A 17,143-nucleotide genomic window follows, 5' to 3' on the forward strand; every position below is an offset into this window, starting at 1 on the left:
AATTTAATTTCCTTTGGGTGTTCTACCGCTAGATAAACATGTATTTGGACAGAAGAATGGTTGTCATTCCGTGCCGATTTGACCTTGTTTTTATAAAATTCTCGCTGATGAAAACAATGTTGAAATCTAAGGAGGAATTGTTATTCGTAACTCGTCAAACATGTATTTCTGGTTAAGGAGATTTTCTGGAGACTATCTGAAATATCTAAATTTTGGATTGCTCTGCTGGAGGTAGTTCACCTGAATTTAATTGTGTCAGCATACAAAAGTATTACGACACCTTTGTTATGATATTATTTAAATTACTTCACTATTTTAATTACTGCATAGATTATTTCTTCTTCTCTGCTTAATTCTTCACTAAATGGGATTTTAAATATTATTTTATAAAAAAAAATATTTCTTCCATGGTCTCTTATTTCACATACTAAAGTCAGTCTTGGCTACTGCTTTGGAGGAATTACTTCAACTTAAATGTTTATATTACTATAATTCTTTCTTTTGTCTTTATAATACCATGTTGTCCTTTGGTCATTTTTTTTTCCAAAGATCACAGAACGGGAATTAAAGCCGGGAGGTGCCAACATCCCTGTCACCGAAAAGAACAAGAAAGAATATATAGAAAGAATGGTGAAATGGAGAATTGAGAGAGGAGTTGTGCAACAAACAGAAAGTCTAGTTCGTGGTTTCTATGAGGTAAAAAACTCCAGAAAAAAATGTACTTTCTTCCTTTATCCTTCCAAAATATTTTCCTCCTGATATACATTTCCCATATACCATCCCAAAAAGCAGATACATATGTAATCAGAAGTGCCCTTACAGGTATCTGGGAGGTTGGGTGGAAATAAAATCATTGTTCGTTATTGCATTAAACACTATGGTTATATCTCTTCTTTCATCTGGACAAACAATTGATGACTGTTGGTATGATTAGCAGGAATGGTTGTTAAAGTGAACCATTTGTTTCTTGTTGGGCCTTTGAGGGTTTTTGTGTGCACGTCATACTCAGTGTAACGTGGTAGATTGAGTGTATTTCAAGGTATTTCTCTCTTACATGTTTTAACGTGGACAGTTAAATTGAATGTATTGAATTTAATTTGTCCTGAAATAATTCGATGTTATTTGCCACTGTGATCCTGGAATGAAACTGAATGGAACTGCAGCGTAAGAAAAAGAAAGCCTTTAAAAAGAAAAAAAAAAGATTCTTTCCACACATGGGTGAAATGTTACCTGGTAAACATCTCAGTAGCAGACAAGCTATGGGGAGATAAAAATCACTAAAGGAAGAACTGTTGCTAAGCATTTGATTTCCTTTCACAGGTGGTTGATGCGAGGCTGGTGTCTGTGTTTGACGCCAGAGAACTGGAACTGGTTATAGCTGGAACAGCAGAAATCGACTTGAGCGACTGGAGAAATAACACGGAGTATAGAGGAGGTGACCCGAATTCTGAATTGTTCCCTGGCAGTGGTGGCGGGCCTGGAATTACCAGTTTCTGAGACACTAAAGAACCATCATATAAGATACATCTTTGGTATCTTCTGAATTTCTGTGGTTAAGTTTGCATTAGGAGAAGGTAATTTGTCTGTTTTAATGCTGAGTAGGATCTACCTCCTTTCCATTCTCAAAGACAACAGGGAGTTAGAGGTAATCCCAGTGACTGTGGGCCAGCAGGTGAGATAATTTGAGATCAGTGGAAGATTTAGGAACTACTTTGAAAGAGAGGTGGTTGCAGCATCATTTGTAGCTTGAGATATATAAAAAGTACAGCATTGGAATATTTCAAGAATTGGCATTCCTAATGGAAGAAATGCTCAGAAAAGAGTTTTCATTCCTTTTTGTCATAGTAAATTAATTCTCTGCCCTTAAGGTTTTTAAACATTTCAGGAGACTTCTCTCACCTCCTGTCTTTTGCTGCAATTGGATAAGGAACGTGGCGTTATTGTCACTAGGGCCAAACTAGGAAACATTTACTTACTATTCTCTCAACCACTTTTGTAGCACCTGAAGGTATAAAGACTCTTCTTGTTTTAACAGGTTATCATGACAATCACATTGTAATTCGGTGGTTCTGGGCTGCTGTGGAGAGATTCAACAATGAACAACGACTGAGACTTTTACAGGTAAGAAATTGGCTATCTGTGTCAAAATAGTCTGCATCATTAAAATTACATGCTTAACTAGTCCCATCCAGGTTTACGACATCCAAAAATGATGGTGATGCTGGCTAGTGAGAATAACCTGACAATAAGCAGAGACTAACTGTACTAATTGTAAGTGGCTGAAATAAACAGCAAGTAATAAGTCAGTAGCAAAAAAACATAAAGCGAGAAAAGTGTGTATAACATAAGCACATTTATTTAAGAACGTATCCAACATCAAACAGCAAATTTCAACAATGCAAAAACCATAATTCCTTTTGTGCCAACCTAGTACTTAAAAAAAGCTCTGGAGAGCTAGAGATACCTACTTATATGTTCCTATCACATCTGTTAGTCGAAAGTTTTTATCATATCCAGATCATTAAAAATTGAGTAGCCTCTGATCTGTCAAAATCCATGTTAGATTTATCTGTTCAGAACAGGTTCTAATTAAATCTGCTCGATAGACAGCATTCTACCTAACGTTCAGAATTTAGTCCTTTTCTTACAGTATTTAATAATTGTTTATGAAGATAGAATCATAGAATCATTTCAGTTGGACGAGACCCTCAGGATCATCGAGTCCGACCATAACCTAACCAACTCTAGCACTAAACCATGTCCCTAAGAACCTCGTCTAAACGCCTTTTAGACCCCTCCAGGGATGGTGACTCCACCACTTCGATATTGAAATCCACATTGCCAAATAGCCTTGATACAAAGACATTATCACACGTTATTATTTTTCTCTTAGCTTCTCTTAATACAGAATAAAAACAGTAGGGAAAACCTGACTTAGGTGAGTAACTTCCTATTAGTAGTGATTTATTCTACAGTATTTATGTAGAATAGCTAACTTTTTAAAGAGTAATGTTTGAAGGAAGTCTGGTAAGTTGTCTCTTCTGGAACCCTGTCAGAGAATAATGGTCTATTTTCCCTTCTCCACCATCTAAAGTAGCATTTCTTACTTGTGCCTCACAAATTTCAAATGCTTTTACATAAGCATTTGGACACATTTCTGTCCTGCACCATCTGCGCATCCCATCTCATGATGCTTTGTGTGCAGTTTGTTACAGGCACATCCAGCATCCCATATGAAGGATTCGCGTCTCTGCGCGGGAGCAACGGCCCCAGGAGATTCTGCGTGGAGAAGTGGGGGAAGATCACTGCTCTTCCCAGGTACAGCTGCACGGGTGTTACAGCTAGAGATGCTTTAGATAACCAGTCACCAGGATGATAGATAAGTTGTTTGAAAAACACAAAAGTTTTAGCTGAATATGAAAATACGCTCTGCCTTACATGAAAATTCACTTCCCCGTTGTTTCAGTGTCCAATGCATCCATTTTTCTTTGAATTCCTTCTTTTTTTCTCGGCAGGTGGACAAGGCAGTGTGGCTGACATCCATACTGTAATGCTTTCTTCATGGAAAATTATAGTAGAATGATAACTTCTTCTGAATTTGATTTCATTATATTTTGGTTAAATGTGCAATATTCACTCTGTGAACATGCAGCTCATCACTTGGGAGCAAAGACTAATTAAATAGCACTTGTGACTGAGAGCTAGGATCAGACTTTTTTGATTAGACACATACAGTATAATTTAGTAATGTAATTTTTACGCTTCGTCAGATGTCAAGAGTGTGAACAAATATGGAAGATGCAAGTTATGAACTGCAGAAGGGGTGTGTTTTGAGGAGAGGACCATTTGACTTAAGAGGCATCACAGGGACAAAAGAAGGTGAAGATTTCAAAGAGCACAAGCAGGATCAACTGAAATACATGAAAAGGGTAAAGGAAGAGCAGGAATTGAGTTGTACAAGGCAGGTTCCAGCCTTTTCTGTATTGCGATCAGGCCGATACGTTTCTAGATTTCCTTTCATCCAGTTCTATAATTCTGTGGCCTCTAGAGTGGGTTAACAGTGGTTAGAAATACAGATTAATGTGCCGAGTGTGGGTGAGCTACCACCACTTAATCAGATCTCAGCTTTAGTGTGCTGCTTATAGGCTGTCCTAGGAGTTTTGGGCTGGGCTCATCCCTGGAGGACATTCAAGCCTAATCCTTGCCCATTCCTCTTAAACAAGATTCCTCAGGAATAACTTGCATTCAGAGTCTCTTTTTAGACACAAAGCATCTCTTAGACACACAGAGAGTTCCTCTGACCAACAACCTTTAGCTTTCGTCTCTTGGGTTGGGATCCGCCTGGACGCTGCCATTTGAACCTCACTGAGAAAGTCAGAGGTGCAGAAGCGGCTCCGAAATCCATAGTCATAGCAGGTGGCCTCTAAGAAAGCCATCTTGCCAGTTTACAGTACAAATGAGAGTCAGGCGACTGAGGATTAAAGATAAGCAAATTCTGGAAATTGCTATTCCAAATCAAATTCTTGAGTATCTTTTGGGGGCCTAGTAATGCCTTGTGGCCTCGCAAGTCTGCGTTACAGTTTGATTATGATTGACCTATGGACTAGCTTTGATTCTGTTTAAAAATAAAAAAGCTTTGATTTTAAAAAACTAATTTCTGACTTCAAAATGTAAGATTTCTCTGTGAGTTTAAGCAAGAAACGAGATTGTGTGAGTTTTTCCATATATTGTCTAATAGTGGAATTCCTGGTGCTGACAAGCACAGCTTGCAGTGTGGAAAAGGTCAGGACATGCCTGAACAGGATGCTCAGAATTTCCTCTGAAAAGGTTGTATAGAGCCCTGGTTGTAATAAACTGCAGAATAAAACTGCTTCCTGTAGAGCAACGTGGAGAAACATGTCGAGAATCTCTGCTACCATCCAGCAAATAGAGGGGAAATGCCAGCTCTTCACATTTAGGAGAATGTATCATACCCTTGAAGTTCATTTATGATTCCCTTGGGTAGGAAACATTTGATTTTTGTCTCTGTGGATAGTTTTTAGCATGCAAGTGTGAGAATTAAAATAAACTACCACCACACTTCTTAAAATAAACAGCTGCATATGGCAAATATCTACAGCTGTCCTGAGCTGGCAATTCCTGCCATTCACACATGGAACCTCTCATAAAAATTAAATGATCTTCCACGGTTTATGCTTAAAATGGGCTAAGCCCTAAGCAGAAAGGAGTATTTGCATGTTTATGTATCTAGTTCCTGCCTGTAGTTTTGTGTATCTTCAGCCTGTGTCTCACCAGCTTCAGAGACTCGCTGTGTAAACAGCAGGTAGCGCTGACTTGAAGGGACGACGTGGTTACAACCACCCCGCGACGCAAACTTTCCACGGGTGTCCAAACAAGCCCTGCCCGGGTAAATACCTGCTGGATCTGCCCAGAACACTGCCCTGGGACTCGGCAACTCTTCCTGATTCTCAGATAAGGAAAGCGTTTGTGCGAAGGCACCGTCACTCCCTCGTAGCAGTGTCACGCTTTGCAAATCACCCTGTTGATCTCAGTGGGAGCACTGGTGAAATTCGCTAATGCTTGGTGTGAAGGAGGCAAAAGCTCGAACTCAACAAGCCAGTGGACTTTATGTTTCGTCCTCTGCCTCTAAAAAAAACTGCTGCACTGCTGAAAACACATAAGAATATCTGTCTCCATCTCTTTGAGACACAGGAGGCAAGAATTGTAGTTACCTAGGTATGAGATTGTGGTCTAAGGAGCTGTGAATAGAAACACAAAGTATTCCCTAGATGTTTACCTAGTTCCCGCTGTTCTGGCTGCTGTGTAATCAGTGCTGCTGAATCAAAATGGCGAGATTAGTGGGAGGCGCACATCAGGTTGCCTGGCTTGTATCACTGGCTTTTACACTAGTAAGGCACTAACATGTAAAAGGCCCTGAAAAGATTGATTATTACAGGTTTAGCTTAACTGTTGCCATCCCTGATGCCATCCAGAGGTAGAAAAACCTTTCTTCTCGAAGACTTAGGAAGCTCTTTGCTAGGGTGAGAAAAGCATGTGTTGCCTCAGAAGACAAAGATCTTAAGTTTTTGTCTTTTTTTAATGACTGGTTTTCTAAATCAGTGGTTGCATTTTTGAAACTGCCCTCAAAATTAAGATCAAGCTCAGTTCTCTCCATAAATGTAAACAACATGCCGGCTTACTATTAAACCAGTTTGGAATGAATCCCTTGCTAATTATATCCTGTGTCTTTTATAATTTGTGGTTTTACAGCCCACACAGCGTGATCCATGGTTCTAATGAGCGGCTGTCAGCCCCATGCAGCAGGAGCTTGTGGTTAGACTGTTAATTGCCTAAGATTCTTCCACACTCTGCACTGAACTCAAGGGATCACTGAGTTCCAGTTGCTGCTGGGTGTAAATCAGTCTCTTTCTTCAGAAGGGAATATTTTTTTTCCTTTTTATTTTTTTCAAGTATTCTGCAGGAAATGCAATAATTTAATCCCCAGCACAGATGTTACTTTGTAAGGTTTTTGGAAAGGCAAATGAGGAGTACAAAGCAAGCTTAGAGGGATGCCTGCCTGGGTGGAGACATTTTTACCAGGCTCCTGGAACACAGGGTGGGGAAAATGCCCTCTCTGCTATACAGATAGACTGTATATACTATCTGTATATATGCTATGTACTGTCGGTACTGGCCCTGTACTTCTGAGTATCCTGTATTTGGGGAGGGTGCAAAATTCAATGCTTTTTTTAAGCGACTGCACATTTGATGTTCGGACTGTGTTTATAATAATAGCGTGACCTTCTGTACAGTGTATACATTTCTTCAGCCTCACTTTTATGACACTACAAGGCTGTATTTGAGTGTTGCACCTTCAGTGAGGGCTTGTAATGGACTCTTTATGTTTTTAACAAATGAGATTAACCTACTTCACGCTCCATCCCCCTAAGTGGGAGCTGAGAACCACTTAAAATAGTAATTAATGAGCTTGTTCCCATGGAAGGCAGCGCTTTCTGGCTCAGAGAAAGCTCCATACAGGTCTGTTGTAGACACTCGCCTTTCTGGGACTGGTTTGGCTAAATGAGGAGTTGTATTTGCTGCAAAGAGCGACCTTGTTCAGTCCTTCCATTGGCATTATGTTACCCATTTACACTTAATATGGATCATAGTGATGAAGGGCAGGAAAAGTTTGGTTTTCAGCTGGATTGTATTTAAATAACACCGTGGTGCATTTTATTGCAAAATAATGAAGTATTTGTAAACAGAGACCTGCCAAAATACAAAAAGGTTTTAGTCCTCCAAAACCAGTCTAAATGAGGCTTTGGTACAAAGGTTCAGAGTGGCAAAGGTGCCACCATTGGCTTCTCCTCGCATTGTTTCTTCCTCCAGAACCCATCCCATTCGTAGTTCTGCTCTCTGTTTCACTAGAGAAGGCCCATCCACTGTAGTGTTTTAGGAAGTGTTATCCTTAGCCTGCCCTGAGGTCAGGCAGTGATATCCGTTATTCTACTACAAGGAGAAACCATTATCATCTCCCTTTTCATTCCCTGGAAGGGGTTTTGAGAGTCACTTCCAAGCATGTCAGAACAAAACTGAGGTAGATGGACTTTGAGAACTGAGAAATAAGGCCTGTGGTTGGCCTCTTAAGAAAGCTGGGTGGAATACTAGAGGAACGTGCATAGTTTTGTGTAATTACAACAAGTATTGTTCTAAAGGTCGTTGGCTTGCAGGGCCAGAGATGAGGACAGTGTAAATCAGCACAAACAGTAATTTCCCAAGAACTTGATCCATATGCCAAGGAAACGTAGAAGGAGGAGCATCTAATTTGTCTGTCCTTTACTACTGTGGGATTGTTTCCCGTATATCTAGAGTATTTTTTAGTATAATCAAATTTAGTATCTTATGCATATTTAATGTATTCAAATATCTTGTTTATGATTACAAAGACAATATTTAAGTATCATCTGTGCCGGAAAAAATACTACTTCTCAGAAGGTACATTTAAAGCCAAGATTTCAGAACAGGCTGAATCGTACCATGTTATATCATTCTTTACCCCATGCCTTTTGGGTTGTCAGTGTGCTTCTAAAGACCTTCATAAATGCTTCTGACGGGCTTATTTTAATTAGAAACAAGTAGATTAAACCTCACTACCTGTTCAATTGCAAAGCATCATTTGACAGAACAAAGTCTTCTGAAAGACTGCTATCAGCCCATCTCCACACAAGCACATGCAAGTCTGTGTGTTCTCTTTTGAACTTTTTGAATCATGTACTTCTTCTCTTCTTTCTTTTGTTTTTCTTTGTTTCTCCCTCAGGGCTCACACTTGTTTCAATCGTCTGGACCTTCCCCCTTATCCATCATTCTCTATGCTATATGAAAAACTGTTGACAGCAGTTGAAGAGACAAGTACTTTTGGACTTGAGTGATACACAAACCACAGTGCCCAGCTCGTTGGACTTTTGTGGGTCTGTCTTCTCAAGGAATGAATGAACGTTTGTATTGGATTTCCTAGAGGAAAATTGTTTTGCGCTGCAATTCAAATAATGAAGTTCCGTGAAAGATCTTGTGAAGTAATTAAAGTGCATTGTGATCATGGCAGAAAATTCTCTGCAGTGAAACTAGAGTGTGCCTGATGTGCAGGGCAAACCAAGTCTTGCAATCCGTGGTTTTTCAAGATGGCCAAACTTGTGATGTTCTGAGCAAACAAGAAACGCGATCCCACGCTGTGATCAGCCTGGCTCCTGCAAAACTGATGTGTCCCCGAAAACTGGATTTCAGCAAAGCTGTTGAATAGAAAATTCAAATCAAAATATCAAATCATTCAGCCCCTTACCTACCCAGTAAATTATAAAAAAATCCTACACTAGATTTTTATTTTTTTTAATTCATGAAGGTACATTATTTTATGCCCTATGTTACAATTAGCATATCCAGTACTTGCTTTGTCTAAGATGCCGAGTGCCTGCATGGTGTGCACCACAGAGCTCAAGGTCCTGGGGAAGAAGTGAATTGGAAGGAAAGTCAGAAAGTCAGAAATTCAGCACCAAAGGATGTAGCAACACCGGCTGGCATTGAGGTTTGTGGAAATGGGCTTGCCAGGGGTGTGTTTGACAAAACATGAGCTGTTCTAATGAACTTCATCACTTAATAAGACTGATTTTATGCTTTATACTGCATGGAAACTATTTTAAGAAGAAACTAGCAATTTATCACAGCATATCAGGAAAAAAAAACCCTAACACAGTGACTTCTGTTTATTTTTATAGGTTCGTTATATTGTGTTTCTTAGAGTGTAAACAGGAAAGAAGCAAACTAAAATGCTGTTTCTCTTTTTGTCACTTTCCATGCTTGAACAGGCATTCTGCTAGTGTTTATTCTTTAAGCACTCTCAAGGGGAAAAAAATGCCTTTTATTTTTATAAGAGTAAAAGACTCCCCAAAATATTTTGCACTGAATGTACCAAAGTTGAAGGGACATTATGATCTGACCGATAGCCAACTGCATCACTATCGAGTACCTGTACAAATGCTTAGGAACCAGGCTTTCTTCACGGTGCCACGTCTATAGATATCAGGACTGTGCACATAAGTAATAATTTTATAATCCTCTATGTGATATTGTAATATGCATTTATTTTAAATGCACCTGGGTCATTTTTCATGCGTTGGATAGCTTAATGCAGTGGAGTTTAATACAGATATTTCATATACTCCCCACACCTTTTTGTTTGTACAGCACCATAAAATACTTGCTCATTTGGAGACCACGAGTAACCTACTTTATGTCACTGGTCACAGTGACACTGTCCCACGTCAGGGAACACCTGCGAGATGGAAACTGGTCATAGTACCTACGCTTGCATTTTTCACTGAGAGTTTTCTTAGCAAATGTTACTCGAAAGAGTTTTTATGGCACATCCAGCGCTGCATGGACACCAATTTCTTTATGCTTAATTTTGCTGAAATACACGAGGCTTCCTCGCATCTATTTTCGGTGTTTTCCTCCAGATGGTCTGGCGGAACACTCGCGCAGCTGCTGTCCCACAGCACGTCCGCCACATTTTAAAATTCCAGGAAGCTGCAGTCAGATACCGGATGAAAAGAACACGAATCTGCCTTTGCGCAGCCCCCTCGGCCACCCTGAAGCAGAGCAAGCCCGGTTCTGTGGGAAAAGTAGCTTTTCAAGTCACATCCTCGCTTTGTAGACTCTGGAAAGGCCATCTCAGGGAGGTATCCTGCTTGGTCTGGTCGGATTTTAGTTTTGTTCCAACAGAGGTGAACGTCAATGGAGATGCCATCAGCAAAGACCAAGAAAACCCCTCAGGCTCACTGAGAAAATGTTACCTGTGCAAAGGAAAACCCACTTGTAAAATCAGAGTGAAAGCATTATTTTATTTTGGGAATAACTGAACTTCTGCGTGACATCTGGGACTTGCTTACTTAATATAGGTTTTCTTACGCTACTTTTGGCCGGTATGAAGCGGCAAAGAAAAGCCTACACATGTCACACTGTTTTTATGCATATCTTTATCAGTCTTTGCTAAGATCGCATGTCACAGGTCCTAATGCACATCTTTTTTTCAGAACACAAATGAGCAGCAGGCAAACTGACTTTTCATCAGGCCACTCCAGCATGGCTCATGTTTCCTATGATCCATTCACTGAGTAGCTAAAACTCTGGCACTCGAAGCAGAACGCAACTTTTGATCAGCTGAAGGACTGCAGAATTCTGATTTTACAATACTGTGTTATCTGTAGTCTAAAAAGGAGATTTCCCAGGTGGAAACTGTATCTACAAGTTTTGAACCAGAAACTCTTTGGAATGAAAAGTTTAAATACTTGGCACAAAGTAAGTTTATACTAGTCTGCCTTTTAAGTTATGCTTTTGTACAAATCGAAAACAATAAATGCATCTTGTCAATTTTTATTTAAATATGTCTACTGCACACATTTTTTTTCTGTATTCATGCATATATAAATATATTTAAATCAGTCACGATGATCCGCTGTTCTGTAAAGATGCGACAGGGTCACCAGTTGGGGCAGCCATCAGTTAAATAAATCAGAATCCCCATTGCATTAAACCAAGAGTTTTAAACAGAACTTTCTTTAGCCTTGTAGTGAAGCCACCACAAAAAGGTGTTTGTGTGGCTTAGAGGGTATCCAGGGTGAAATCCGTCTGCGTACACAGGCACCACATGAACTCCACATGGAAGCGGGTAACCTCGGGTCATACGGTGTACGGTGAATATATATATATATATATATATGGAATTTTGGGGGAAACTGCAAATCCAGGCAGCAGCAGGCTGGCAGGACATCAGAGTTTCTGGCATGAGTTAAACACAGCACCAGACTGGTAGTTTGCTCCGTTTCAAATTATAGGAAAGAAGAGAGCTTTGTGGTTTCTTATATATTTTTAATCCTTTTAAAAGTAAAAAAAATAAAAAAAAAGCTTCCTTCTGAAGCATTCAGAATGGTATAAGCTGGTTGCTACATGTCGTCTGAGCAATATTAATTGCAGATGTTTGCTGAATTACTGCAGTGGTGGCTGCAGAGGTTTGCGCGGATACTTCCAAGCACAGCGTCGCCGGACAGGGAAACTCCTGTTCCCAATGGGGAATGTGGCAGCTGTGTTTGAATAGCCTCTATAAGGTCATTTCCCATAGCTTGAAGCAACTTAATTATTTTCAGCAAATGAAAATCGTTTGTATTAAATTATCCTAGTAGTTCTGTTTCTCTTGCTGTTGTTTTGATGTGGAGGGGTGATTTATTCCTGTTAGCGCTAATGGGAGTTGAGCAATAAGTTTGGCCTCTCGTTGTGAGATTACAGGCTTGGCTTTAACGTTAACCTTACAGTAGTAATACTCAACCACTGCTGCTGTTTCCCCTTCTCATCCGTCCTTCCCTGGACAAGCAAATGGAACTCCAAGCGAAATTTCAGGGTAATTACTCAAACCCAGCTCCTGAAACGGTTTGTGTTTTGGCTCGGTTATGTGGTACAAAACAGAACTGAGGGTCTTTTCCAACCAAAATGATTCTGTGATTCTATGAACACGCAGTTTTCCCAGTGTGTGCTGGTTTATGTTTTGCATCTCTTTCAAATAGGCCATGAGCTTCACAATGCTGCTGTTCAGAATGACTGGTTTCAGCACTAGGCTGCCACTATTTAGTATGTTCATTATTATGAAGAGTTTGTTACTCAAATGTTTCTAGTATTTTCTAAAATAATTTTACTGTAAATTAAAGGAATTGTTTGGTTGAAACTTCATGTAGGGCTCTACTTTGTGGGCTTTGCTCAGAGCCATCTTATGCCACAGAGCATTTTAAGGTAAACTTGTGATTAACTTGAGAGTTCTGTTTAATATCAGTGACATTATAATGACCTGGCCAGAGCTTGGAAAGGCTCTTCCTGACTCTTGGTGAAAGGATGATGGAATGGTTACAATCCATTGTAACCTCTGTATGTATTCAAAATCCAATTAAAATATCTCCTGGGGGCTATGTGAAGTAATTACTACACTCATTGATTAGCCCCCTCCTAAATCAATAATTGGAATTTTGAACTTGTTTCCTTTATGTACCAAATGTAGTCAGATTCCATTGCAGAATAATAATAACAATTTAACCAGCTGTATTCTGACAGATCTCTTACAGTGAACGCGAAAGGGAGCTGAGCTATGCTTCTTTCAGTCCTCCTTCCCTTTGAAACACTTGGGAATAATGAAAATTGTATTTTGGTTTTCAGTTGTTTCTTTTTTAGACCTTTCAGAAACTTCTCCTGCCCCTACTAGAACAACCGTGGCTGCTTGGAGGGCTTTGGTAAGCGCTCAGGACGTGTATCGTTCCACTAATTTCACTTCGTGTTGTGCTGACATCAGTGTAATCAGCTTTGAAATGTATGTACCCACAAAAGTCCACAGGACTCTGGTCTCCCTTATTCTGAGCTGCCATCCAAAGGCCGCCCATCCTCTCCCTTCTAATTGCACATAATCCCACAGTCCCTCAGGAGACTATTGCTGACCACCTGTGCTGGCTGGAGCTGGAGCATCAGGGCAGGTTTATTCTTTCATCAAGAATTAAACTGGTCTCCTTTGCAACAGAGAGAGAGCATTGATGGGATCACAGTCACTCCAACATCCAGATTGTGAGCGGTCTAAGAAAAACAGTCATGAAAGATTTTTGGAAAACGGTTGATTAGGTAGCCGAGAGTAAATTGTCCTTTTCGTTTTGATTTTGCAAAATGAATAATGAGGCAAGGAGATTTTCTTGCAATGCATATTAGGAACAGTTTCTTCCCCAAAGGGCTGTGGGGCATTGGAACAGGCTGCCCAGGGCAGTGCTGGAGTCACCATCCCTGGAGGGCTTTAAAAGACGTTTAGCCAAGGTTCTTAGGGACACGAGTTAGTGCTAGAGTTAGGTTATGGTTGGACTCAATGACCCTGATACAAGCAGCTCCTGACGTACTCCAGTGACTACTTAGCATCATTTTAAGTGAGAATTACCATTTTTATAGTTAGAAATACTCATCTAGCAGTAAAAATCAGGTCAATAAAAGATTCCTCTGAGGCATCATATTTGATTGCCATGCTGGCTGCAGTCACACATTGGAGCTGAGTAATTTTAAAATCGATTACTGTATGAATAAGCAAATCTCTAAAGCCTGATAAATAATGCTAGAAAAGGCATGTAATTGTAGGTGCTGTAATGATAAGATACGGCAGTTCCAGTCAGCAGATACAGGCTACAAAATGCAACCATGGAATAGTGCGAAAGAGAAGCCTGAAAGGGGGGGGGGGGCAAAAGGACTTTTTGGATGGGGAGCAGTGCTGACCACTGGCTGTACAAAAGGGGATACGTTTTGCTTGAAAATTAGGCTATGAGAATGTACCCAGGCAAAATGCCTATTCATTCTGAGATACACTAGTGCTACTGCCACTGCAAGACATCTTTTACCTAAAGTACACAATCAGAAAACTTCTCTGTTGTTTTTTTCTTGTTTTATTTGGTTTGGGTTGTTTGTTGGGGTTTTTTTTTGTGGTTTTGGGGGATGGTTGGGGTTGGGTTTTATTTTTGACTACTCTCAGGAAAATGAAGGTTTCTAAATAAAATAAGGGTGGTGTCTGGAAGTCCTCTTTCTTCTTATTGTTTGTACAAATATTACTCTGCTTGTTACTTACTGCATTTGGCAAGAGAGACAGTATCTGATAAAAGGTTAAATCACCACCACCAAAGGTGACGTTCATTTTAAATGAGATGGGCCAAACCCCTAAGATTTCGATGTGTAAAAATACAGAGGTTTGTTTCAGATGGTTGGGGTTTGCGTCACGGTTGCATAAGAACCATGGATTTCCATGAAGAGCGTTTTGCCATTCTGAGATTGATACAAGATTTCTAAAGCTTCTTTAAGGTAATAAAAATATTCTCAATGATCTAGTTAGCTTTGGCCAAACTCTTGACGCCACTCGCACTCTAACAACATTATCAGCAAAAATACTCTATAAGAGGGTGGATCTCAGGACCTGGTTCTCTACAGGAGAAGAGTTATCATACTATTAAGAATATAAATCCTTTTAGGAAGATGCTTTTTCTTTCTTTTTCCTTAGAATGACTTGGCCTTGAGGGCCATCCATGGATCATGAGCAGCAAGGCTGCTTTTTGTATAAGCTGTTGAGGGATGTGTTGTGGAACGTCAGTTGATATTCTTGCCCTTACCAGGCTACAGTTTGGGTTATTCAGCATGTTTGAGAGCACGTATAGTTTTACAAGTTTTTGTAGTGGGGATGCAGGCATCCAGAATCTAACACGTGTAGAGGTGCATCTCCCTCATTTTATGACAATTATTTGATATAATTTTATACCAAGTTCTTTGTTTTTAAAGAATTTCAGGCACTGAGAATAGAGAGTGCGTATTTATTTCGAAGCTTTAAGTAGAACACACGTGGTGTATTTTTTAATCCTTTCCATGCTTTTCAGTTGAGTGTTCACAGGACTGTATATCAAATACAATACCAAGTTTTTCTATCTTTCTACAAGGCAATTTAAGTTTCATCTGAATTTGGTATATGTCTTTCACAAAACACCAAGTGGGAAATATGTGCTTCAGGCATTAAGATGGTCTACGTCCTTTTCTCTATTTATATTGCATTACATTTCACTTTATTTCTTTGAGGCAGAGAGATAAAAAATGTGTGGAGTGTGTTACAGGGACACACAATGTGTTTTGTTGTGCCTGACTATAATGTTTGACTGCTCACACATTTGCATCATTATTTACCCAGTTGAATACACGACTGTTGTGTTGTATTTCCTGTTATTCAAAAACGTTTGGGGAAAAGATTTTTCTGTGTATAATTTTATTTTCATACTGATCTCTATTTTGTTTAAGACCATGTTTCATCATGAAATCACTTAATTAAAATAAATCTTCTTACAAAATCCGCTTTGGAAATCAACTCTATTATTGTGCCTCCGAATATATCGTGACATCTTTTTTTTAATCTCTAGATCATTTAATGTCCTTCGCGGCATTTTAAAACCTTCTGGTGGCTTATGGAGTTGGGCACGTTAACAAATTGGAATTTTGGAAGCAGAGAAATTAAGGATTCTGCAGCCATGTGCAACATCATTTGAACAAGAGCTATATATGAAACAAAGATTATCACAAATAAAGCAAACAGAGCACCAGATGCTGCAGTCAACACATTGGAGAGGCCCAAGCGTCGTGAAGGAGTTTCTGCCTTTGAATGAAGCATCAGAACTGGCAGGGGCTGTTTCGCAAAGCACCGTTATCTTCATTAAAATAGATTTTTATGCCTTTAGTAAAAGTTGGTGCCCCAATGTTTTCTTCCTCCTTTTGTAACAGGTTTTACTGGTTCCAGGAAGAGATACTGGCCTTTATTCAGCACGTAGACGAGGGTTCTCCTAATCGAGACGCCGTCCAAGACCTTTGCTCTGGAATAGTTGAACGGCAAGTTGTCACTTCTGTTTTATACAAACTCACTTTAGAATCTAATAACGAAGTGAATTTTTTTTTTCTATTATTTTAAAGCTATTTCTAGAAAGTAATTTTGCGGTATCTTGCTGCTCCCAGAAATGTGATGCACGCTCATCTGAAGCACTGAAGGGGAAGCGAAGGGGCTTTGAGACCTGAGCCCTTTCAGACTCGGTCATAGTTCTCGGTCTTAGACTCGCAAGACATTTGCATCCAGATCACTGATAACTGATGTGCCACATATTGAGCATTTGCTCATTTATCCCTCAGGCTGGAGTTTGTATGAAGCTCATGCCAGGTGACAGAGGCAATTCTGGTGAGCAGTGGCTGGTTGAGATACAGGGACTTTGCCCATTGCGTTGAGAATTGCCTTTTCTTGCTGCTTTCCCAAGTGCAGAGGTGAGGAGATTGCTGCAGAGATTTTGGCATGGGCAAAAAGCCTTGTAATGGATAGATAATTAAGGAAGAGAATAAATTATTAAGAACGGGAATCACGAAGCTAACACCTTTGGGATCGTTAAAAACCAGCAATGGAGAAGGTGCATGAGTTAGCAAGCAGCATGGTTTGCGATCCCAAACTGTTGTGACCTCCTGTCTGTCATTCCCCCTCCCCACCCTTTGTTTGTCCTTCTCTGTTCTGGTGGATCAGAGTAAAATTCCAAAGTCCTCAGGGTGGAGTGCAGCCAATTATACCCTTCTCTAAGTGCCAGACATGTTTTTATGGCATTATATAAACAGATAACCAAGACTACAATAACACACATGTCATGAAGCATTTTTAGTATTTTTTTGGTTTTCAGAACTTAGAGCAGAGCAAATCCTGGCCTTGAAAAGGATCTGTAAAGACACCCGAGCAGCTAAGGAGACAAACATAAGCACTGGCATTTACTTTTTGGCACCATGTGCTATAATAACCTAAAACATCTTAATTGCAGCCATCATTTAATTTGACTCCTGTGGATCATTCAGTATGTTCGGAATGCTGCTTGTTTTTCACCCCACTTCTCAACAAACCCGACCTTTTCTACATGTTGTATTTTTATTTGGCAGATCTATTTGAAGTGATGTTATAATGAAGAAAGGGTACGGTCTGGACCTCTGCTGAGATGGCAGAACTTGGTGGACGAGAGTAAAGATTTCGGACTTT

General features: G+C 39.9%; 1 protein-coding gene across 11 annotated transcripts in view; it reads left to right on the forward strand.

Moving 5' to 3' along the window:
* HECW2 (HECT, C2 and WW domain containing E3 ubiquitin protein ligase 2) overlaps window positions 1–16,098 on the forward strand; it is a 113,707-nt gene extending 97,609 nt beyond the window's left edge. For 4 of the 11 annotated variants that reach the window (XM_082056588.1, XM_082056591.1, XM_082056589.1 and 1 more), the window contains 5 exons: window positions 550–696; window positions 1,321–1,435; window positions 2,036–2,121; window positions 3,206–3,318; window positions 8,318–10,929. In XM_082056588.1, the coding sequence (XP_081912714.1) occupies window positions 550–696; window positions 1,321–1,435; window positions 2,036–2,121; window positions 3,206–3,318; window positions 8,318–8,429 (573 nt within the window). In that variant the 3' untranslated portion in view covers window positions 8,430–10,929. Of the gene's footprint in view, window positions 1–549; window positions 697–1,320; window positions 1,436–2,035; window positions 2,122–3,205; window positions 3,319–3,770; window positions 3,962–8,317; window positions 10,930–14,311; window positions 14,413–15,509 lie in introns of those variants that run through there. The other 7 variants (XR_014184445.1, XR_014184446.1, XR_014184447.1 and 4 more) reach the window with 7 other exon arrangements.
* The last annotated feature ends 1,045 nt before the right edge of the window (window positions 16,099–17,143 follow it).

The sequence above is a fragment of the Streptopelia decaocto genome (genome assembly GCF_964273445.1).
Source record: "Streptopelia decaocto genome assembly, chromosome: 6".
Classification (NCBI taxonomy): Eukaryota; Metazoa; Chordata; class Aves; order Columbiformes; family Columbidae; genus Streptopelia; species Streptopelia decaocto.